This window comes from Thermobia domestica, chromosome 11 (assembly GCF_964235325.1).
Source record: "Thermobia domestica chromosome 11, izTheDome1.hap1.1, whole genome shotgun sequence".
NCBI lineage: Eukaryota > Metazoa > Arthropoda > Insecta > Zygentoma > Lepismatidae > Thermobia > Thermobia domestica.
The window spans coordinates 74,194,011-74,218,526 of record NC_137464.1 but is presented as its reverse complement, the minus strand read 5'-3'; the positions used below and the strand labels follow the sequence as shown (position 1 = coordinate 74,218,526).

At 35.0% G+C, this 24,516-nt stretch overlaps 1 protein-coding gene across 3 annotated transcripts in view; it reads left to right on the top strand.

Annotated features, from left to right (window-relative positions):
* Epp (Ecdysteroid phosphate phosphatase) overlaps window positions 1-24,516 on the top strand; it is a 58,208-nt gene that overhangs the window by 2,207 nt on the left and 31,485 nt on the right. For 2 of the 3 annotated variants that reach the window (XM_081730604.1, XM_081730606.1), the window contains exons 2-6: window positions 4,622-4,862; window positions 5,945-6,140; window positions 9,215-9,310; window positions 14,606-14,775; window positions 20,988-21,126. In XM_081730604.1, coding sequence (XP_081586730.1) covers window positions 4,622-4,862; window positions 5,945-6,140; window positions 9,215-9,310; window positions 14,606-14,775; window positions 20,988-21,126 — 842 coding nt within the window. The remainder of the gene's footprint in view (window positions 1-4,621; window positions 4,863-5,944; window positions 6,141-9,214; window positions 9,311-14,605; window positions 14,776-20,987; window positions 21,127-24,516) is intronic. The other variant, XM_081730605.1, reaches the window with a different exon arrangement.

The following is a 24,516-nucleotide window of genomic DNA, read 5'->3' as shown; positions in this document are numbered from 1 at the left end:
ATCGCCCAAAAATGTTCTTACGCCTACTTTTTTTTTTATTTTCTCTTGCTTCTAAACATTTGTTCCCGGCAGGAACACGAAGACAATTGAAAACACCCATACTTTTTAGGGGAACTCGAACCTATAATTGGTTTTGTGTCACGTCTCGTAACATAACCCCTCGACTACAACACTGAGCCATCATCCCCCCCCCCCCATCCCCAGTTAAAATAGGATGTTTGGCAGACTGTAACCACGGTAACATCGCTTTATTTGCATGGACTGTTTCCCTCTATTTTCTGTGTATAAAAGATTCTATTACATTGTTAGAATGGCTTCACTGTATTTATGGGAGGAAATCCTTATTTGCCGGCATATAAGATATACCCCATTTTCTATATTCGAATTAAGGAAAAAATAGTTTCACTACATATTATTACAATGTTATTAATACAAAATGATAGCAAGAAATACACACACACACTGCTTAACGAGGCGTAGAATTGCACGCGCGTTTGACATGTGCGTCCAGAGAACAGCATAAATACTATGAAACGATAAATAAAGCGATTGTATTCAAACTACATTTAGTGAGTCACTAAACTGTAATGCAACTGAAGTGACGTTGCACACCATAAAGAAACAAAGAAGACATCAAACAACACTGGATCAGGCATACTTGTTTAGAAGTAATCATATAACACACTTTTTTACTTTCTCGCAAAGGAAAAAGTGCGTCTTACACACCGGCAAATACACGATAGTTTTTAGATTATTTGTCCGTAGTTCGTGGGATTTCAAATCGGATCACCACCCTTATCATTACCATTAGTGGTTAATACCTTACAAAATTTGGTCAGGATTTGATTGAGCATTTCAAGTGCCTGCACAACTAATTTACATATATACATATTGTGGAAGAATAGAGATGTAATACGAAATTAATGATGTTCTTGGTTAAAAAGAAGCTACTGTAGTCTTGGTTTTTCAAAGAAAGAAGAGAAAAAAAGAATATAGAGCTCGATAAGTTCTTCCGAATGATAGAAACTTTTGGTCTCTTGTGACAATTACGCTCACACACTCAATTAATTGTTCATATATGCAAATTAAAAACCTATTTATATAGAAATTCAACTTATTTTAAAAGTCAAGGAAATTTTTATTTTGTTTCATTTAGCAGCCATGCGAACCTCTTTCATTTGTCCCAGGTAAAGAAGTTTCTCTGCTTTTCAAAAAAAAAAAAAAAAAATAAAATAAATAAATAAAACGTCAACCGCACTAATAGACCACCCACCTTTCTACCTCGCCAGTCAACGGTAAGGGAATTACTATTGTTACTCCAGCCATACTGTCGCACTACCTAAGTACCTCGATATCGCAAATATCACGTCACAGACACACAGGAACCAAATTTTTTTTATCTACAATCTTCGCAAGTGCTTATGAAACTCTTTAACATCACGTACTAGCCCAGAACAGACGCTAGGAACCCAAAACCAAGCTATCAACCGATTTTTGGGAAATGGTGTCGCGAACTTCAAGCGGCGAATCAGAATCCGAAATTCAAAATTCACAAAGAGAAGAATGAAGCGTCTATTTTTTTTAAAAAAAAAAAAAAAAGAAAGAAAGCTGGGAGAACGCCTACACGGAAGAAGGTTACTCTAAATCGACTCTTCAGCGTAAAAACATCACCAACACGCGACTCATAAGCATACGTCAACTCATATATACACACACATATATATATATATACTTAAGTGATTAATTTAATAAGAATGGCTAGCTAAAGACCCCTTAGCAGCCAGCTACTCAAACCACTCGTTATCCACAGCAACATAGTCATTACAAAATTACTTATGGTAGGACTTACTTAAGGTAGGACAAAGTATTCTGTTATTTTCTTTATTGAAGAAGGACTATGGCCAATATTTCCGTGATTCGTGATCTCCATACTCACCTTTTCCTAGAAACTTCGGGACATTGTTTATTCATACGGAACTGTCCGTAAACATTTAGAGCATTTTTTAAATTCTTTTTAAAAGAAAGAAACAAATAGCCTAATGCCTTGGTTGCATTTCTAAAATTAATTCACTGATATTGGAACTATTAATGTCATTCTTGAATAAGTACCATGAAATTTTTGTGAGTGTTATACTAGCGAAATTTGTATACATTGATTTTATCTTCAATCATGCATTTATTGGTAATCGTCATGTGTCAATATTTAGATCCTTGAAGCCGTCATTATAATCATTTATATGCAATCCAATATTTATTTATATCAAGTATGGATTATTTCTCTTTTAAACATAAATCGCGTTTAAGATGTGTGAATGTAATGTAATTTCAGTGTTGAGTAAACTATGATTTAGCGTCAAAGTCTAGTTTTTCAAATTTTAACATTTGTATAAGTTGTGTTAGGGGAACATGTGTCAGAGCGGTAAACAGGCTTAATACCATTTTATTGTAACTTGTCAATTTTTATTATACTCATTCTTAAAAGAAACAATCAATATAAAGCTTCCAAAGACGTGCTATGTTGAGTAAGTTTCAGACAAATAAGTGTAAATATTCTTATCCCGTAATATCGTTAGAGTCTCATAAATAAGGTAAACAATTTAAGATACTCGAGTAAATCCCTTCGGAGATACCTATCTGAGCAACGAACGCAGATAGGGTCCATAGCTATGGAGAAACGTTTATTCGCAAAATAAGGAATCAGTGAGAAAATCAAAAAGTGTCGACAATATAATTATTTTGATCAATTGGCCAAACTATAATAATAGTAGTACTATATATATATATATATTTCTGTGTAGTGTATTTGAATATGAAATATTTGTGTAGTTAGTGTTGTGTAACGATTTTTATTTTGAATTGTGTTATTTTCCAACTGATATAGTATGTGTACAAATTATGTCTTGTTTATGCAAATCTTTTAATATTGAAAATTCATTAGAGTTCATTAGAGACAGTGCACTAAATTTTCTCAAAAGCATACTATCGCTTCTAAACTATTTCTCCAGTAAGTCTTGCAAGCAACCTAAACCATTAATTCTTTCATTCCGCAATCCGATTCTTAAACTTATTTCCATTTCTTTTATTAATAAAAAGAGGTAGTAACTGTGGGCGAATTACTTAATAGTCGGTTATGTCTAGGGGGAAAACAATAAATCATTTTGCTAATTAATATTCAGTTTAATAGAAATTTTTGTTTGTATAACTACGTCCTGGTAATTATAAAGAATCGAATATTGTCCGTTTAGTTGAGCAGAAATAGATTGTTGCTAAATTTTACAGTCAAGATTAAATACCTTGAATATTACGTTGTACAGTGAAGAATGTGTTAAGAGAAATCATATTATTTGGTCAAAACAGTCAAAAGTCTGATTCATTTTCAGTAAAGTCAATTAATTCTTTTTTTTTTTTTTTTTTTTTTTTTTTTTTTTTTTTTTTTTTTTTTTTTTTGTAAATCCAAATTAACTTTCTTGTTGATTTTTGTAGATATCACCTTATTTCTCGTTAAATTTATTAAAAGTCTATTTGACGTTAGAACCAAAGCATCTATGTGGTTATCATTTCAAAGATATGCCTATTTCTTTAACTGATATTAGCATACCTAGAAGTTATTTCAAATTACCCTGAACAGAAAAAGTTGAAGCACGGTTACATTGACCATCAGAAATTTTTATCTAAATTAACTCATTTTTTTTTAACTTTAAATTAAACTTTCCTTATTTGTTGCTTTTAAACTATTTTTGCTATCTCCACGCACTTCGGTGACAAGGTGATAGTCAGTGTAGCCAACTGAACAAGCCATTAGCGAAAAATCTTTCTTTCAGCTTTGCAGCTTGTGAGATTTTTGCTCCGCATGTTTAAATCACTTAACTATTAACTACGCACCTGTTTTCCTAGCGCCTTGGAGACACCGTTATGGGGAAAACAGGATCGATTAGACATTAGGTCATCTTTCGTGGTACATATCATTTTTTTTTTTATTCAAAACCATCTTAGCAAAACTGTATTTTTACCTTGGAGAACTGAAGTTCGAGCCCCGTGGAGTCAACTTCAATTCTCCAAACTCTCATTCATTTTTGTTTTATTTGTACACAGGCAGATGAGTTATCGCTCATCAATACCATTCACTTTTCAAGTACGAGGTCAGGTATTCATTTTTCTGTTGCATATTAGGCTCATCCGTGAGTGCCTTAATTACTCATTCTAGTGCAGATTAAATATGCAAATTAGAGATAAGGAATCGAATTCCGAAAACAATGCTTTTCATATTCTTCGTCGCCCGAATACGTAAGATCTGCTTATTCGTAATATCACGCAGTAATTCTATTTGGCAGCCCGAGCAGAAATTTTCCTTTAATTATTAGTTATTTTCAATCGTTGCAAAACTTAGCGCCCGAGACAATAACATTATCATTACAAAACTTGGCTTCCGATAGAGGAACCACAGTGTTACACTCTGAAAGCAACTGTTTTACGTTCAAATTCAATGTAAAAATGTTAATTTCTCTCTGCGTTCGTGAATTCAGGAACAGGTTTATTTAATTGAGAAATAAGCAACATTTTGTGAATTTACATCCTGTATTCTCTATGCACAGTAAGTAATTATTATACTATGTGATTACAGGGAGAAGGCATTAGCGGCTACTGGAAATAGAGGAGTGCAGTTGGCGTCTGATTGGCTATTAGCACATGTGAATGACTCCACATTAGATGATAACTGCCCACGTGAATATATTTTGTACGCATGCCCTACTGGGCCTTTTCTTGATCAACTACAGATGTTCTGGAACAAATCTCGAAAACAGTGTGGTTGGAACGGAGCTCACAACTTTATGCCTCATATAACATTAGTTTCTTTCTTTAAGGTAAAACTAAAATTTTGCTGTAACGTTTAGTAAGTGTAACTATGTATCATATGTGCTATATCGACTTGCTTTGAATGGGGACTCATAATATATTTCTCCATTTATATATTTATAGAAAGTGTAATTAATATTATGTGCAGTTGAGATAATATCTGCCAACAGTGGAAAAGTGGTGTTATTGACAGTTTCCAGAATTCTGTATTAAATCCTAAAACTGCTTTTTAATTTTCAAATGTCTTATTATGATAAATACGTTATAACACAACACGCAGTTTAAAGGGTATAATGAAGCTCTTTCGCTAGACGCTGTATCAGGTTGGGATTGGAAGAAATGGAAATGAGAGAGAGAACTGTCCAATTGGCCGCCATATTGGAATCCAGTTACCAACGTGTAGCAGACACTCATGATTTATGAACTTACGATGTGTAAGTTCGGTTCAGAAGGTACAAGACCCACCCTACGTTCCTTCATTATAGGAGACGCAAATGTTTCAAGGGCAGTGGCCAAGAAGAGAGTGATCCCTCCTCCACGTGCAAGAACCGTATTTATAAGCTCGGCCATCCAACTGGCCAAACCACCAAGCGTCCCAGAGCACGATAAGAGGAAGGGAAAAAATGTTCATATTACTCTTGTAAAACTTCTGCTAAATTTCAGACTAAAGAAAAAAAAAGCAAAAATATAAAATTAATATTTTAGAAGTTTTTAATTACAGATTATATTAATATAAAATTATAAGTATTCAGATCAATTATGAGAAAGAGAAATGTGTGATTTTATATCAAGAGAGTACATGTGACTTGGACTGAAGCTGAAGGTCCACGCCTCATATAGCAGTGGTCCTGAAAACAAATTTAACATCCAGAACTTGAATGTTAACTAGTGTATATGTTATTTTTGTCATTTTAATGTTTCTGTTGAACTGAGGTCGATAGTAGGTACGATCCAGGGAATTCATAATCGTGAGAATTTAGTACTAGATTAAACTTAGTATTTGTTACAAACTTCTTTCGCTCTGTTTTGTGCGCTAAGAATTGTGTGTGTATATTAATTTACTTTTAACTCTCTATTTTTGACTTTGCAGGCTCCAGACGAATGTTCGTTGCAATTAGTTCGGGCATTAAAGCAAGTGGTTGAAAAGTTACGTGTAGAACTTCCAGTTCCTCTTAAACTTGAAACGTATATTTCTCAAAATTTTATGGGCTTTTTTGTCTCTGAAGATCATGCAGAAATATTAAAAAAGATAGCAGTACAATATGTGAAGGAAGTTTCTGGTGCAAGTAAGTAATTTATTTATTTATTTTATTGTATATATTATTATCACACATTAAATATTAGTTCATTACATATTGATAAAGTAAGCAGCGTACAGTAATAATTCTCCTTTTGTCTTAGTAAATGCTTTAGTTCAGGTGCTTTTCCAATTGTATATATATATAGTGACATTTTCCAATTGTATACATACTGACATTTTTTGTAGAGATTTTGTAAAGAGATTCACGGTTCAGATAAAAGATAAGATACTTTTTTTATCTATATGAAATATATATATTCACAAGTCCATGAAAGTTCTGTACTTTCCACAAAAAGTCGTAATATCATGAAAATAAAGGAATAATGGTGATGCACGTAATGAAGAAGATTTTGTTCAGTGTAATCATACTCCCAGTTTGTAATTTTATGATCATTCATTTGTGAATGCCATCTATTTCCTTCGGGTTATAAGACAATCGCCAGGCGTTAAGCTCAAGCTTCTGTAACAGATTGTGTCAATAATGTAAAAATTAAAGAGGTAGGATGGGGGATAGAACAAATAGTTCAAAACACCCGACAATGTTAGTAATGAAGTGATAAAAGAAGTAGTACATTGTTAACAAAACAAGCATGTAGAAAGAAGAAAAGATCATATGTCTACATCTTTATAATACACCCAAGTTACTAAGGACAGGAACTACTATTAATTAACGTAGACTCCGAACCAATAAATCCTGTGCAGTTGTCGGGAGCACAAACCATCATGAGGATCAACCCTTACAGTATAGGCTGTTCCTCACCACATTCTGTCACCTCTAAGAGAACTGTTTATCAAGACCACGCCACCGGTCCGGCCTAAAAATAAAAGGTTAAGGAAAACACTCAGAATATTTCATGTAAACTGTACTGTATTACGTAGGGAAGATAACAAACAAACAAAACCACTAGAAACCTTCGAAATTTAGAAGATTAAGAAATATTAACTGAGTGGATCAAAAAAGCAATAAGGAATAATTACAAAAAAAAGGAATAATTACAATAGAAAAATGGCTGGGTAAAGAAGAGTATTGTAGGGAATTACGAAGAGGAGTACAAGTTATATCATGTGGATTGTACTCTAAAATATAATGAAAGGAAAAAGGTGGCTACTGCGATTCATAACGATATTGAAGAGGTTAGCAAGGACTGTGATGTATGAAAACCTTCAGTTTGCGATATGCAACATACCAGCGATGGCAGAACACGTATGATGGCATAGTTCTGAGTTTCAGGCGGAAAAAATAAATAATCAAGGAGTATTGAAGTTTATATCTTGGAAGCTAGTAGGTATATACCCAATTAAATTTAGAGATAAATAAAAATGAACGTTGACTTTGCAGACTACAAAAGGATTTGGCCGACCAGATTGGACTTTCAGTTGAATGATGATAATGCAATCAGCACATTTAGCTCCCACCGCGGTTATTTCTCGGTTTCTTGACTTAGATCTCTACATCAAGTGACTTCCCAATTAGCTTAAAGACGAGGTCTGTTCTCCCTTCGGATATTGAACGTGGGACCACGCAATCCTAGAGAAAGTTGAAAGATTTCTATAATGGAGAAAACGTTTTCATCTCCCATGACAGCATTGCTGCGGTCTTTCTCCCTAATATGAAGTAGTACCTGTTACATTAAGAAGCGCTTGAAATCTGTTGGGGTAAGATGGCACCCTGGGTTTCATAGACAATAATATGCTTACTGAATAATAATTGCTAATACTAGTAGGCCGATCAAGCAGATGAACAGGATAAAGAGGTGATCAGTTAACAGGTTTTAATGTACTTTAGTCTTTCTGGATTGATTTTTTACTTAGCATCATATACTGGATATAAGTGCAGTAATTGCAACTGAGTTTTTTAAATTCGAAAAATTTCTTCAATTTGCAAAATACTTTGTGGAATAGTATAACCTTTTTTGTATCTTTTCTTAGTGTATGCCTTTTCGAAAATATTCCAGTAGAAAATACAAAACACGCTCATAGAAAAAAGCATTTGCTAATGTCATATAAACCTAACAATCGTGAAGTTTTCCACTGTCGGTATGTTTTCTTTCTGAAGTAGCTAAAAACTTTATAAAAATGTACGGTATTAATTATATTCATTTATTTAGTAAACCTTTGTAATGAAATAACAAATGCATGTTTTATGTGCGTGTAGTTATAAGCTCAGTTCTTCCATGGATTTAGATTCGATTCTGACTTTAAATTCGACTGCTGATTCGAATCCCACTTTAAGCAGTAAATACCGACTTATGCAACATTGCTGCTAAAAATGGATATTAAATTTCAATCAATGAATATTCGGTTATTAACTTCATGTGAATTACTGAAGAATGTTTTCTGTATTAATGCGTATTCGAAATTCATGATTCTAGTTTTATTTCATGCCACGTGATGACTGGTAATATGGTATTCATGCTTCACAAATTATGGTGAGAATATAAAGCTTAGAGCTTTTTGTCGTAAGATATCAGCAAAAGTTTAGCGCCAAATTTTATATTTATTGATCAGTTACGTACAGAGTTCCTTGATGCCCATTTAGAATCTTCTGCATACAATTTCAAGAAATAATAAGTAAAATTTCCTATAAAATTGTCTTCAAATAGATGTACAGAAAACAGTCAAAACTTTTGTCGGTAACTATTAAGTCTTATTTAAGAAGGAAAAAAAACGTAGCCACACATCTTCGTTTGAAGCGGGCTGATTTCTATCCAAATGTGAAAAAGTATCCAACAGAGTTGCACATAATTGCATACATTACCTACATATAATTACGTTTCCTTTATTGTAAGTTCTAAAATATGTGATATATTATTGAGAGTAGAAGGCTATATAAAATCGAGTAGCTAATATTATTTTAAATAAGACTGTATATTTACACTCGTTAGAATATATTCGCAACTACCTTCAACTTATTATTATTATTAGTTATTTATTTAGATGTAAATATGTAGTATGTTCTTGAAGTTAATAGCATTGTATAATGTAGATCTTAAACAGAGTATTGCCACATAGTCACATCAATCTGTGAAAAAGTTTCTTCATAATGCGTTCTTCTTTCAGTCATTAATGATAATTACGAGCACCTAGATGCTCTGTCTGCTTGCTTTCCGTGGTGTACCACTGCTACAGCTAGATATCTTCCACGTGGAGTTAAGTGTAAGATAAACCACTGAGATTTTGTCAAATGTCATTTCTGATTGTAGTTATATTTTTATTAGCTTAGTTTTTAGATTTTTATTTTGTTTAATAGATGCATGTGTTAATGTGATCGCCTTACCTGCAGAAAATTGTATGCGTGTTGTAGTTACAAACAGATCCTTGTTTAGAAAATTACCACCTCCTTCCCCCCGTCCTCCTCCCGGAAAAGAGAACAAAAAGGACTCATTGTTTTCAACTTTCCGAAAATCGTAAAATCCCAGAATGTACTGAAATTTTCCGGACAGAAGTTACTAATGTTACGGATATTTTCCTTTTTAATTGATTTTTCAGATTTGCACCAAGGCTAAGAAAAATAAGAAAATTTTAAAATCCTAGACATTTTGCATATTTCTTTTATTATTTTTTGAATGTTCTTAAAAATATTTTTCATTTAACTTCCCATATTTGTGCCCTTTATCCTAAAGGAGATGGATGATTAGGAAAGTTAATAATTGTGAAATTTAATTTTTGTTCTTTCCCACCGACAATCAAATTCGAATCCACGTGTACCAAAAGCACATACGCTTGTTACTAGACCAGCGGAGAGGACTATTATTTTTGCAGTTACACTTAGTAAGTAATGGCTAGAATGTGTAATTCAGTTTATTATTATTATTATTATTATTATTATTATTATTATTATTATTATTATTATTATTATTATTATTATTATTATTATTATTATTGAAAAATGCAAAGATATACAGAAACAGTTGTTTCCAAATGGAAATTTCTGGTGCGATAACTTGGGGCAATGTTCCGTATGGGATTATGTGAGATAGTCTTCGTCTTGGAGTGCAGTGTGCCATAAGCTGTGAATTTGCCAATTGTTGCCGCTGACGTGTAGTAAAGTGCATTGAGACTTTCATATACGGTTCAGTTAATGCAATGCACTGTGGGGGTAGTTTCTATCATTAAAAGATGCATATAATATGCAGATGCAGATGTATATTAATGGTGACTGTATTGAATGATTCCATCAATGCTTAACTAAAATGAATAAAAATATCTCACACCATATGTTGCATCAGGTAATTAAATACAGAGTGAGGCATCTTTATTTCATTTTGAAAACTGTGAGATATTTTTGGTAAAAAGAAAGAAATGAACAAGACAAAATAAGGATACACAGTATGACAGTAGTTCCCAGACTGTCTTCTTAAAATGAAGAATATTACCTGCAGGAAGACGACATCTCTTGGTCTTTCTCCGTGGTCATCTCCTCTCGATGCACAATTTTGTTCCTTTGGTTAGTGACGAAGTTCTTGGAGAAGTCGTCTTCTTGGATGCCGTTCAGTTCGCGCGTTACGGATGTTATGATGGTTTCCACGTTGTTGAACTGTTGTCCTTCAAGTGGAGTTGAAACTCAGAACAGGAGTTAGTTTGCTGGAACCAAGTCCGGCGAGTACGTAGGATGGCAGCACTTTCCTATATCTTTCTAGTGTATTTTGTAAGAGGCAACAGTATTCAAAATATTAAATCAAAATTCAAGAAATGGATATTCAGACTTTGTTCAAAGACAAGGTGAATTGATGATCAGAGGTTAATTCGTATACTTTTCTGACTGTTTTCTTTTCAGAAATTTTACTAACAATGAGAAAAACAAAATATGAAAGAATTGCACGAATTATCGTCTTGATTATTTATTCCACAACGTCTGAATATTCGTATCATGAATGTGATTAAATTAATTTGAATATTGTCGATTCTTACGAAATACACTGGAGCTCTCGCCGTTGGTCTAGTATCGAACGCGTTGTTCCTTTGGTGTACATGGTTCCTTGTTCCATTCCCAGTGAGAGCACAAAAAATAATTTCACAATTATTCGCCTTCATTAATCATCCGTTTCCTTTACCCTAAAGGGCATAATCGTGGGACTTTACACTAAATAATAATATCAATAATGAAATACATTGAAAAAATAGATGACACGTACTGCCATCTATTAATTATTACTATTTCTTTAAACTCGCCTTAATATCTGTCTTGTAAGCTTTCATTCTTTAAATATCATTGAATATTTGGTCATATAGTTTCGCATGAGAAACAAACTGTTTCCTAGAAAGTAGTGAAAAGATTATACGAATCTGAAAGGTTTTACAGTGTACTGTTTTGTTAACTTTGTGATATTTTTTGGTGGGTAATTCAGATATATATATATATATATATATATATATATATATATATATATATATATATATATATATATATATATATAAACGCGAGCTATAAATGAGTCTGGCTGACCAGTGGCACATGGCCAGATGCTTGTACATTTTTCTTATTGTTTTTCATGTGATTAACTTTCCCACATGCTCCGATGATATCTCGATATGGTTTGAAAATTCACTGATTTCAGCGTGTATGATCTTTTGTAGGATGTAGGCAATTATGTAAATACAAAAATAAAATTGAAATTTAACGCCTCACGTTATGCCCTTTAAACTAAAGTAGACGGATGGTTGTGAATGAATTAGTGAAATGTGGATATAGGAGGAAACTGGAGAATCCTGAAAAACACCACGGACGCTATGTTTTTCATCATTAACTCACATAGCCTGAGATCAAACTAGTGATCCTTTGCACCAGAGTTGATCGTTCTACTACTTAACCATCATGCCATCATTATGTAAACATCAATTCAGAATACGTAGTAGCTACATGCTACTCCTTTTTATGAGAAATATGATTAACAACCTTTATTTTAAGCACCTAATTCACTATAAGTGGATTAAATCGAAATTCAGAGTGATAATGCGCGACTAGATCCGGTATAGAACTCTGGTCGTTGCCGTACTGTGCTGGTGCTCAACCATTACGTGATTATCTTGAGAAAATTATACTCACACACACTTCTTGAAAGTAGTAATAGAGCATCTGTCGTACTAGATTCTGTGTTCAGTTGCGTAAGTGAAAAAAGAAAAGAGAAAATAATTAAAGGAAATGCATAAAAGGTCCAATTGTGTGTCACTTATAGGCCATATTCAATGTCATTAACCTTGTGATTGCGACTAGAACATAAACAGCTTTTTCTATGTTAATTATCTATTTTATAGGGATTGGAAATTGTATCGTTGTGTGTGTATGTTTTTGTGGATTTTTAAATAAATTAGTTCCTAATTTTAAGTTTGTTTATGAGTTTGCATGAACAGAAAACAAAAATAAAAGTTTTCTTCGCCAATTCAGGAAAGAGATGTCACTTCATCTTTCTCACTTTAAATAGATACTTACTTTTGTGCTAAATCAGTTAAAAATATATTCGAAGAATGTTTTCGAATTTGTTATGTGTGTAGGACAATAAAATTTGAGATACTAATGTAACACCTTGTGGCTATATCTTACTGAATCGAAATGGAATTAATCAGTAATAACCTTAATAATTACTGTAGGGTGTACGGGCTATATTTGACAGTTGCGAGTGAAAAAACAGCGGATTATCCGAATCGAAACGAAATATTCTGATGATGATAATGAAAGGAGAAATCACTCAAAAATGGCACCCTTAGCATCTACAACTGCTTCGAGGTGGCTTCGAAATCGGACACATGCGATACAGACGGTCTCCCGAAGGAAGCCTAAACGTCGCCCAACTATTGACGATCAGCTTGGTCTTGATATTACATGCAGTGTAGTTGGTTGCTTACTTGCTCGAGCACACCCCATACATAACAGTTCACAGGGTTGCTATCAGGGAAATTAGGTGCCAATGAAATCGTAAAAATTTTGTGACAACCACTTCTGAGTCTTCCCAGCGACAGGGAACTGACTCTTGCTACTACACGTAAAATCGTGCAGTATCCACCTTCTCCACCCAAGGTTTGACCACGAATTGAGCCTGAGTCCGTGTTCAGAGACGTGTGGTGGCATCACACTACTCTCGTGGAGACACATTCTAATCTCATCGCATTATAGTGAAATTTAGTGTGCATTACACGAAGTACGTACGGTGAATTGTAAGCAAACCATCCATTCTAGGGATTGTGTACCTAGTCCTGACAAAGGATTTCTAATCGGAGGACAACATTGTTCTTGGTTCAATGGGATGTTCCTATTTGTTAAAAGAGTTTCTTTGCCTTGATCGGGCAGTTTACTCGAGGCTTTTCTGTCAAGAGTGGCCTTTACTCCTCTTGTAGGATAATTCACACTTAGCTTCATGGTGAACGTTGCAACAACCATTCTCGCCCTAGAGTTCGCACTCTCTTGCCTAGGTCTTCCGTCATTTTCTGCAATTGGATACATTCTGGAGTTGGTTGATAAACCGAGACGTTGCCTGTGTTTTCCACCTCTGCATTTCACGACGTATCGCTTTACGGTGTTCATGCAGCATTGAGCAGCAATCTTGATTGCGAAATTTGGATGTCTGGCACGAATCGTGATGCAGGTTTCTTCTCCAATATTCCAGTGGGTTCCATTCTTCAAAGTTCTTTTTGTCATCACAGGTATATCTGAAACAACACAATAAAACTTTTAGGCTTGGCAAATGCATCCTCACAACATACAAAGTGTCAAATTTAACCCGAACATCCTATAACTTTACCGAACGTTATAACTGAAAAATAGTTAAATTTTCTTAACCAAAATAACTTTTTCAGTCAGAACTGACGTAGAAACATTGTGGTTTTCTAACATATAGTGGTATTAAAATTCTTCAGTAATGTTCTATGCGTAATGTGTTACATTATATGTACAGTATTTTTTGTTATAGTTTACTTCTTCATGTTTGCCAAATAAGCTAATGGAGAAGATGAAAAATATAACCAAATATGATTGTATTGTAAAATCATAAAATGTATAAAAAGTTGAATGCTCACGTGGTGTAGTCTAGAATTGAACCTGTGATTTACGCTCCAAAAGTGCGTGATTGTTAATCCATCATTGACTCTACTCTAAATCCTATTTCAAAAATTTTAACTAAGTATACTCTTCATGTTTGTTCCAAGCATGTTGTCCACACCTAGGTAGCAATATTCTGATTACGTTAGAGCTCAATGCTAATAAGATCCATCGCTTCGCTTTATTTTCACACTGAAGAAGAAAATTTGTGCATCTTATTTTGTGTAAAAATTAGACGTTTATTTTATTTTTTATTTTTTAACTGGCAAGTACGTAAACAAATTAGTTGCTTTTTTTTTTGTTTTTTTTTTTTCCTGTGTAAATGTATTCTTTTTGTGTTCAGAATTTTAATATTCTATTGTATTTTATTTATAATATTAACTATACCTTTGATTCTAAATCAGTCTTTTTCTTTGCAGCAATATCATTAGATCCTCATGTAAAATCTCTACACCTTACTTTGGCATATCAGTTTCCTACATCACAATTTAACACTTTAAAATCTTTAGTAGATGAATTAGATCCTTCTGCACCAGCAGTGTGGGAAATATGCCTTTATTCTAGAGATGCACGAGTATCAGGAAATCAGGTATGGTCAAGGAAGCATCTGTTCCTATGTATGTAGTGTTTTTCATAATTTGTATTTTTCAGGATTAATTATTTTCATAGATGTCAGCTTAAGATGACATTACAATGCAACAAAAATGGTAAGGGTTTCCCTTGTAGCTAAATGGTTGGTGATATACCTTTAATGCAGGAAAAGCGGTTTCGGTTTCAGGCGAGAAATCAAATGTAGCTCAGTTTCTTCGTAAAATTCATATTTCTTAAAGCCTTGGAATTGAATAGAAAAACACAAGAAAGTAACAATCTGAATTAATAGTGGAAAATATCATCACACTATTAAATTATTCTGGCTTAGAGACACTTAAAGCAGACTACCAATGAACTATTAAAGTTTATCTGAGCTTCTCATAACCAGATTAATAGTTAATTAGTCTGTAAGTTTTCCCATGCCGGTTTATTCGTATCCTTTACTAGCTGCAGTGACCATTTTTCGCACAGGGATGATAGATTTCTGAAAAATATTTGAATTCCCTTTCCTCTTAAGAATACATATTTCAATGAAAGTGTGGTGAGAAAAGTCCATAAGATATTCCACTTTTGGCGTAAATTTTCAAACACTCTAGCTCCCTAGAATACATCCGTTATTCAAATTGATATGATAAAAAAAAGTAGCTTCAGTGGGGTATTAACTATGTTCCCAAAGTCATTTAAGACGGGTCAGCCGTTTTCCCGACTCCAGAAACTATGGATTCGACACACTCTCAGTCATTTCGGACATTTTTCACCTCTTCTTATCTCATTTCAAACTGAATTTGGACCTAAATGGCATTAGAAGCGTCACTATTCATTTCAGCGACCCCAAAAACTATGGATTGCGCACTAATATCGGTCATTTCGGATTATTTTTACATGTCATCCCTTTCCAACTCCTACCCTGCTTGGGGTCCCTGGTTCGATCCCAGCTCGCGCCGTGTGGACTCTGTGGTGGACAAACACCGTGCTCGTGGGTTTTCTCGGGGTTCTCCCGTTTCCTCCCACTTTCTTCATTCCACCATTTCACTCATCTCTCATCACCGTCTCCTTTAGCCTAATCGGCATAACCGTGGGACGTAAAACTTAAAGATTTCATTTTTCCAACTTCTACCTCTTGGGGCATCCTACTCCTACGTTACTTTTTGCAAATTGTAAGTCATATGTGTATCAAGTTTGGTTAAAATCTCCAGGCATTCCAGAGCTATGCTGAAACACATTCATACACACACATTTATATAAATATGTGGATGCCCTTGTAAATTCTTGAGCTCCTGAGGTGCTTGTTCCTGACTAAACTTGAGGCAGTGTCGTCGAAATTGTCACCTAACAGCTTAGCAACCCCAAAAACTCCGTATTCAACACTAATCTTGGTCATTTTATTTTCCACCCCTTCTCACCTCTCATGCCCATGGGAAACTCAACTTGGATTTTAACGGTATCGGGTGTGTTATCGGATTATTAATCTCAGCGACTCCGAACACTATGGTTTTGACATTAATATTGGTCGTTTTCGATTATTTTTACATGTCACTTCCATCTCCTCCACTAGGAGTTCTAATAGGGACTGAACTTGGACTTAAGTGGCATCAAGAGTGTACCTATACTCAGTGACCTCGTAAGTTACGGATTCGACATTAATATCAGTTATTTCTATTATTGTTACATTTCCTCTCTTCCCAGTGTTATGAGGGATCTTACCCTTACTGGGAGCTGAACTTGAACTTAGCGATTCTGGAAGCTGGATTCGACACTAATATGGATCATTTTCAATGATATTTATATCACCCGTTCACACTCCCACGCCTAGGTGTGCTAAGGAGTCGTACCTCCACAGTATTCTCTTCCAGAAGTAGTATGTACACCAAGTTTGGTTGAAAGTGCTCCAGCCGTTCCAGAGGTGGAGCATTCATACACTTTTATATATAGAGAAGTTAGATAATTGATCCGCTTTTTTTTTTTTTTTTTTTAATACCTTGCTTTTGCGTTTATCATTGTTAATTCTTTTTTAAATTGATTTTATTAAAAGTGTTCAACAAACTCAAAACATTTTATTTGTTATTATATTTTAATATTTTATAAGTTCAACTATAACATTAAATTGAAACATAAATTCAGACCCTGTTCAAAATACTACAATATAAAACTAACTATATATCGGGTGTTGCAAAATAAGTGTTACAACTCTTGGGAGATGACTCCTGCCACTAAGATAAGAAAAAAATTCTCTTGAACTTTCGCCTATCGGACATAGTTTCGGATCTACAAGGTGCCGAAAGCGTGGGAAAATGACTTTCGGACGCCAATAGTTCGGAAACTATCCAACGTAAAGAGGGCGGATAAAAAATTCACTGAAGAAGTCATATCTACTGTATTAAGTTTTGCATGTTTCATAATCCTACCATGCACGCGCAAGGGATTCCCCAAAGGAACGTAGGGAGCCACGGGTAATTTGGCAAATGAAAATTGGTCTAAATGGACATGAATTGATAGGGTTTCTACCAGGTAACAATAATTCGTTTGTATTAAGTCGATGTCTGCAACAAATACAAAATGGCGGACACCTTCATGCCCGTTGTGTATGATTGCATAATCGCCAGTTACGGATGCTGGCCAACAGTGACGTTCTGAGTATTAAGTGTAGCGAATTTGTACTCAAATGCTCTAAAAAGACATCTGGAGTGTCGGTAGAGCACAACAGATGAAGCAGGGTGATTCACATGTGTGGAAACACGTAACGAAAAATGCCGAGAAACGCACTCATACTCAGTAAACGTAAGTTCAAAGCGTTGGAAATGTAAGGATTAGCGTCAACAACATGAAAGCCATTGCCAATTCACTAATAATATTCCCTCAAACCGATGCAATATGATCGGCACGTTTGCATACCAATAAGGATGAACAACTGAGTCCAGGTTGAAATTGTGCAAGGGGATTCACTTAGAAACTAGGTAAACTAAATGAATGTCACTAGTGGGATCGCATGATAGATATTGAAATGTGGCCAATGTGTGTGTTGATATCGACATGTAGCTAATGGACAAATGTCAACATGTCCCACTACTGCTGGGACACCGTCCCTCGTGCGAAAAATAGGAAAATAACGTTGTACATTCTGCTATTACATCTGGTGCACTTTTTGGTAGAACATAACTAGAACACGATTGTATCAATGTCCCTCTTTGTTTGGGACATTGTCCCACATGCAACACATATGAAAAGAAATCTCTTAATCCATGGTTCAAATGCCGATAGAGCGTGAAAATAACAAACTTGTATCATGTCCCACGTCTTCTGGGACATATGACGTACTCGAAATATAAGAAAATACCTCCAGAAATTCGTATCTTACACACAGTGCACATGCCAAGACAAAGACGAAAATGAACCAAATTGGCACATGTAACACTAGTGTTGAAACACCATACATATGGAAAATAAAACGACAAGAGAAATAGGAAGAAACGTCTTAAAGCTGTGATTGTTTACAACTGTGCAGTAGTAGTAACAAAATGAAACACACAAGCACGCCGGGAGGCTGTACAAGAGCGCTTGCCAAACAAAGTGTGTACTCCTCAAAGAAATGAATACAGAGAAAGTGAGGCTCCCTCGAAGCCTCAAGGCTAGAGCGCTCGCTTTCGCTCGCGTGGTCGCAGTTTCCAATCCTACTGGGAGCCCACGGCCTCAGATTCAATACCCGAGTAGTCATTTTCCTATTTTTTGCACGAGGGACGGTGTCCCAGCAGTAGTGGGACATGTTGACATTTGTCCATTAGCTACATGTCGATATCAACATACACATTGGCCACATTTCAATATCTATCATGCGATCCCACTAGTGACATTCATTTAGTTTACCTAGTTTCTAAGTGAATCCCCTTGCACAATTTCAACTTGGCCTCAGTTGTTCATCCTTATTGGTATGCAAACGTGCCGATCATATTGCATCGGTTTGAGGGAATATTATTAGTGAATTGGCAATGGCTTTCATGTTGTTGACGCTAATCCTTACATTTCCAACGCTTTGAACTTACGTTTACTGAGTATGAGTGCGTTTCTCGGCATTTTTCGTTACGTGTTTCCACACATGTGAATCACCCTGCTTCATCTGTTGTGCTCTACCGACACTCCAGATGTCTTTCTAGAGCATTTGAGTACAAATTCGCTACACTTAATACTCAGAACGTCACTGTTGGCCAGCATCCGTAACTGGTGATTATGCAATCATACACAACGGGCATGAAGGTGTCCGCCATTTTGTATTTGTTGCAGACATCGACTTAATACAAACGAATTATTGTTACCTGGTAGAAACCCTATCAATTCATGTCCATTTAGACCAGTTTTCATTTGCCAAATCACCCGTGGCTCCCTACGTTCCTTTGGGGAATCCCTTGCGCGTGCATGGTAGGATTATGAAACATGCAAAACTTAATACAGTAGATATGACTTCTTCAGTGAATTTTTTACCCGCTCTCTTAACGTTGGATAGTTTCCGAACTATTGGCGTCCGAAAGTCATTTTCCCACGCTTTCGGCACCTTGTAGATCCGAAACTATGTCCGATAGGCGAAAGTTCAAGAGAACTTTTTTTCTTGTCTTAGTGGCAGGAGTCACCTCCCAAGAGTTGTAACACTTATTTTGCAACACCCGATATATATATATATATCAATACTGTCCAGTGAAGAAAGTTTCGAAACTACAAACATTGCGTTACAATCAACATAAAATAATATTTTTCAATGAGAAATTTTTAATTGAACGTCCACAGGCTCAAGGGCGTAACGTGAGATTATGGAAGAATTGGTGGAATAAGAAGTAGTTTGATTTTTCGAAATATCTGTTAAAACTTTTGATTAGTCACCCACCACAATATTTAATATAGTTACAAAAAGTTATACAATGTGTGCCGATAATAGTTGTTTACATGGAGTATTATGTACATCCGACTTCGCTTGTGTATCGGCCTGGTCCTCCTCCCTTTGGAAAATAATTCTGCGGGTGCTTCTGCTCGCTCATGACGCTAACCAAATACCTCTGAGCAAAATTTACTGCGGCTGCACTCTCTGTATCCAAAATATGTAATACTGTCTTAAATATCCGTTAATCAAAATTGAAATTGAAAACAGTTTAATATCACTCCGATTTTTTTCTACTGTTCTCAAACAAGTTTATTTAGTTGAGTTGATTTGGAATTTAACGCCCCTTTTAGCAGCGAGGCTATGTAAGACGGGACCTACTGATTAACGTGGAATCCGAACCACATGAGCTTCCACCGGGAACCGAACCCGGGTCTCCCACGCCAAAGGCGCGTCCACTAACAGCTTAGCCACGTAGGAGCTCGCTCAAACAAGTTGGAACTTGCATATCAAACTAAATAACAGCCACTAAATTTTATTCATTATACTTTTTAAATAATTAACTATTCGTTACTAATTTAAACTTTAAACAGTGAAAAAAGCTTATTAAATCACTTGAATTGTGAGTCGGTACAAAAATGATTGCATAAGACAAGAAAATAATGAATTTTTATTCCACTGTAAAAACTTACATCCCTTTTGGTTTTAGATCTTCTAAAATAATATATCATCCTACATAGTATTTGCTTCCTCTTTCACTCGCTAGAGGGGGTTAAATATTTTTAAACAGAGCAACGCCCACTTGAACATGCGGAGCATTGTTGAGTAAATAATCTCAGCTAAAATAATAATCTTAATGTGACACGTTAATTTATCTGTTAAATATAAAAATAATAGCAGTTCTATAAAAATAATTCCTTTAAAGCATGAAAAACTAATTGATTAGCTAAAATTTAGTAAATAGAAGCTGAATGGATTATATTAGTAAAATCTGTTTGATATATCCCCTACTTCTACTATGCTACGTAGATATGTGACATCATCCTCACGTGATCGCAACTAGAAAATCCACTTATTTCAAATATTACAAAACGAAATAATAAAAACTTGTGAAGAACCAAATAATTAATAAGATTAGACACAAAAGTGCTGAATTGTGAATCTAAAATTTATGGGTCACCTACAATGCAAATAAGAATTACTTGCTGTAAAACATAGTAAAATAGTTGTCATGAAAAATATAGTTGCTTACAGAAGAAACTGGAATAAAATTTACAAACTGTGCACTAAAGCGTCAAAATAATAAATTATGAAATATGTGGTTGAAAGTCATAAACTATTTTTTTCAGGTACATAAAGTATTATATTCACATGTTCCTCGAGAACCAGATGAATTGGAATTACGAATAGGAGACTATGTTTACGTTAGTAGTGATGCTCTTAATAGCACACCAGATGGTTGGGTAGAAGGCATATCTTGGCTAACAGGTAAGTAGTTCCTTTCTATTTATATTAGAAGCCAATGGTTGGGTCAGGCATTACTTGTTTGCGGCGGGTCCTAAAGAAATATAGTACATACGGAATTTACAGTGTTACAGGTTTTATATATATATACAGGGTGTTTGAAAACAAAACCAACAACGTTTGAGAGGTGATTCCTGACACCAAGATAAGGCGAAAAGTATAGAAAAATATAGACCAACTTGGGTGCACAAATGCTTCCTTTCGGAGTTACAGAATGCCGGAAACATGAAAAAATGAACTTTAAAGGTCCATAGCTCCAAAACTATGGGACGGGACCTATCATAGCCGGGTCAAGACTTTATTTAGGAACTTGTGCCCTTTCCAAAAATACATGTTTCAGAATCCTGCGGTACTTCCGCAACAATTTTTATAGAGGTAGTTGGTGAGTACTTCAAATTACATACCAGTAGCCAAACTGCCTCTATAAAAATTGTTGCATGAGTACCTTAGGATTCTGAAACATGTATTTTTGGATAGCCCACATATTAGTTCCCAAGTAAACTCTTGATCCTACTACGGTAGGTCTCATAGTTTTGGAGCTGTGGACCTTTAAATTTCATTTTTTCGTATTTTCGGCAGCCTATAACTCTAAAAGAAAGCATTTGTGCACCCAAGTTGGTCTATACTTTTCGTCTTGTCTTGGTGTCAGGAATCACTCCCAAATGTCGGCTTTAAAGAGCTACTACATCGAAAGTAGAGAAACATTGTATGAAAATAAATGTGAATGATATACGACATATTTCATGTCAAATCAACACATTTTCAAACAAATTTTACCTGACCTCACCAGATTTTGATTAAATGTGGTACAGTTCCTTATACCACTGACAAATGATAAACGTTGATATTTCAGGTTGAAACCAATTTAAAATTATAGGCCCCCAAAGTTCTCAAAATTGACTAAAAATTGCGTGAGTGACATTTGTTCGATTGAAATTTGCGGCTAACCTAAAAGACCTAAAACATTTGTTAAAGTGTCATTATAAAATAATGAAAAGAGGTTTCAGATAATATATAACACTATAGAATTTAAAAAATCCGAAAAAGTCAAAATTTTGAATTTGATTTTCGTAAAAAGACTTATTTCGAAAAATTTTAAAAAATTATAAAAACAAAAAATATTCGCTCGGATTGTTATGTATGTATCCCGAAAGTATTATTTTGGAATCAGGATAGGATATCATTTGTTACAAGAGTTTCTTTCCACTTCTAAATATGGAGTTAAAATCGTGTTAGTTCAGCTTCTTGTAAAATGGATGGAAATAATATTTTTACTGCTCCCACAAAAATTGCAGCAAGCATTCAAGTGCTTGACAAACATAGTGAATTACGTCACTGTAAAACATTAGACATATTTTTTATGTGGAAGCAGAACTCAATTCGACGATTCATCCAGATGCATATCCAAACAGGTTCAGACATGATCGACCTGTTTGCATTGAGGTACTGGAGTCAGTTGTCTGGCAGAAATGGAAAGGACAACATCTCTGCCATTATATTGATGTTTACGTACCAGTCAGTACTTGATGCTTTGTGTTGCTATTAGTACAAAGCTTTGAAAGACTTGGGCTGTGTTCATCTTTAGAATTTGTGGTATTTGAAAAACTGGTATTTATGTGAACGGTACAAAAGAACAGAAACGGAGAAAATTGCGATGTAACACACTCCATTGCTTCAATCCGTGTAACAAAGTGGATCATAACTGCCAAACAAAGGAACTGTGAAATATTTCACAGTGAATATTTACACTTGTGCCAGAAATGGCGAAGATAGCCAAAACATGTGGCAGCTATAGAGAACCGTTTGGGGCTACTTACAAAAGAGGAGGTGGCTCAATGCTCAATGACCGTAGATGCTACAAGGTCAGAGTCTGATAGGGAAACTGTTTACTTCTCCAATACAGGCTTTACAGGACAATAATTGTCTTCACGATTTGTCTTGTAAAAAGGAAAAAGTTAGTATATAAGGGATATCCTCAGAGAAAAGCAGGAGCTTTGTCAGCTTTGAAAAGTAGCTTGTTTGAAAAATAGTTGTCCTCTGAAGTGATATGTTGCTATTTTTTCAAATAACTGCGGAAATTAATATGTCATTTCATGAGAGTAGTGAGGTAAGCAGAGATATGTCTGGCATAAAGGATACTGTATCTATGAAGGATAGTAATGGACAGGTGATTAAATTTTCCAAGATACTGTTCTGTGGAATTTAAATTCTGTGAAATTTAATGGAGGCATACGTACTGGTTAAATAAAACTACCTTAATATGATTGTTATTTTTTTCAAAACTTGCAGAATTGAGGCCTAAAATTTGTATCCTGGCAAGTCGAGTGGTAACTATCAACTACACAGTGTACACACTATATCAACTACGCATAATATATGCATACGCACCACTCACCGGAACTTATAATTGAAATTACAAGATTCGCTTCCATAACAAATAACAAACTAAGAACATATAAACACTATCTCGCAAAGATTCTTCGCAATCCAGCATCAATAGACCGTCACATGGGGACAGTAAATTATGCTCGGACAATCAGGAATTCAGGATCATACGTAAGCAAGCGTTTGACGAAAACCTAGTGGAAAATGTTATCTTTCTGGCAATGGATTCTGTGGACAGAAGTAACTTAGAAAGTTACAGAAATCAACACCTTAGTTCATTGACTTCTTTAGTGATAAGCTGTGATGCGTCATGACTTCACTGCGAAACAACAGAGTGCATTTATGAAGAGCATTAAAGAAAATTTAGGAGAATCAGAGCTTGTTGTTTACTGTAATTGTTCAGAAAAATACTCATTTGTAGGCAGGATAAACAAATCACCGTTCATTGGTAGTTGCGCTGTGAAAGGCAAACAAAAACAGAGCATTTATGTTGTAATTTCGGAGTGCCTCAAACACAACACTAGGACTGTTTACTGCTTCCAACAGAAACTTGTTATGTTCTTAAGAGATCGGTTTAGATCGAAAAAGTAGTACTACTTTTCTGATAGATCCGGTGCTCAGTATAGTAAAATGAACTTTTTAATCTTACGTTTACATAAAGCTGATTTTGGCATAGAGGCTGAGTGGCATTTTACTGCAACATCTTGTGAAAAGGGACTCTGTGATGCGGTTGGTAACATAGTCAAGAGGTTGCAACCCGAGGAAGTTTGCAGCATCCATATGATAATGTAATTCTTACACTCCGATAGCTTTTTGTCTGTGCAGCAGCAAACGTTACTCAATTGCGTTTTACATGTGACAGTAAAGAAGAGTTCTACGTGTCACCAATATTCCTACAATATTGCTTCAACAGGGCACAAACAATTCCTGCGACATAAATTTCATGCGTTCATTCTTGCAGCTTCAAAT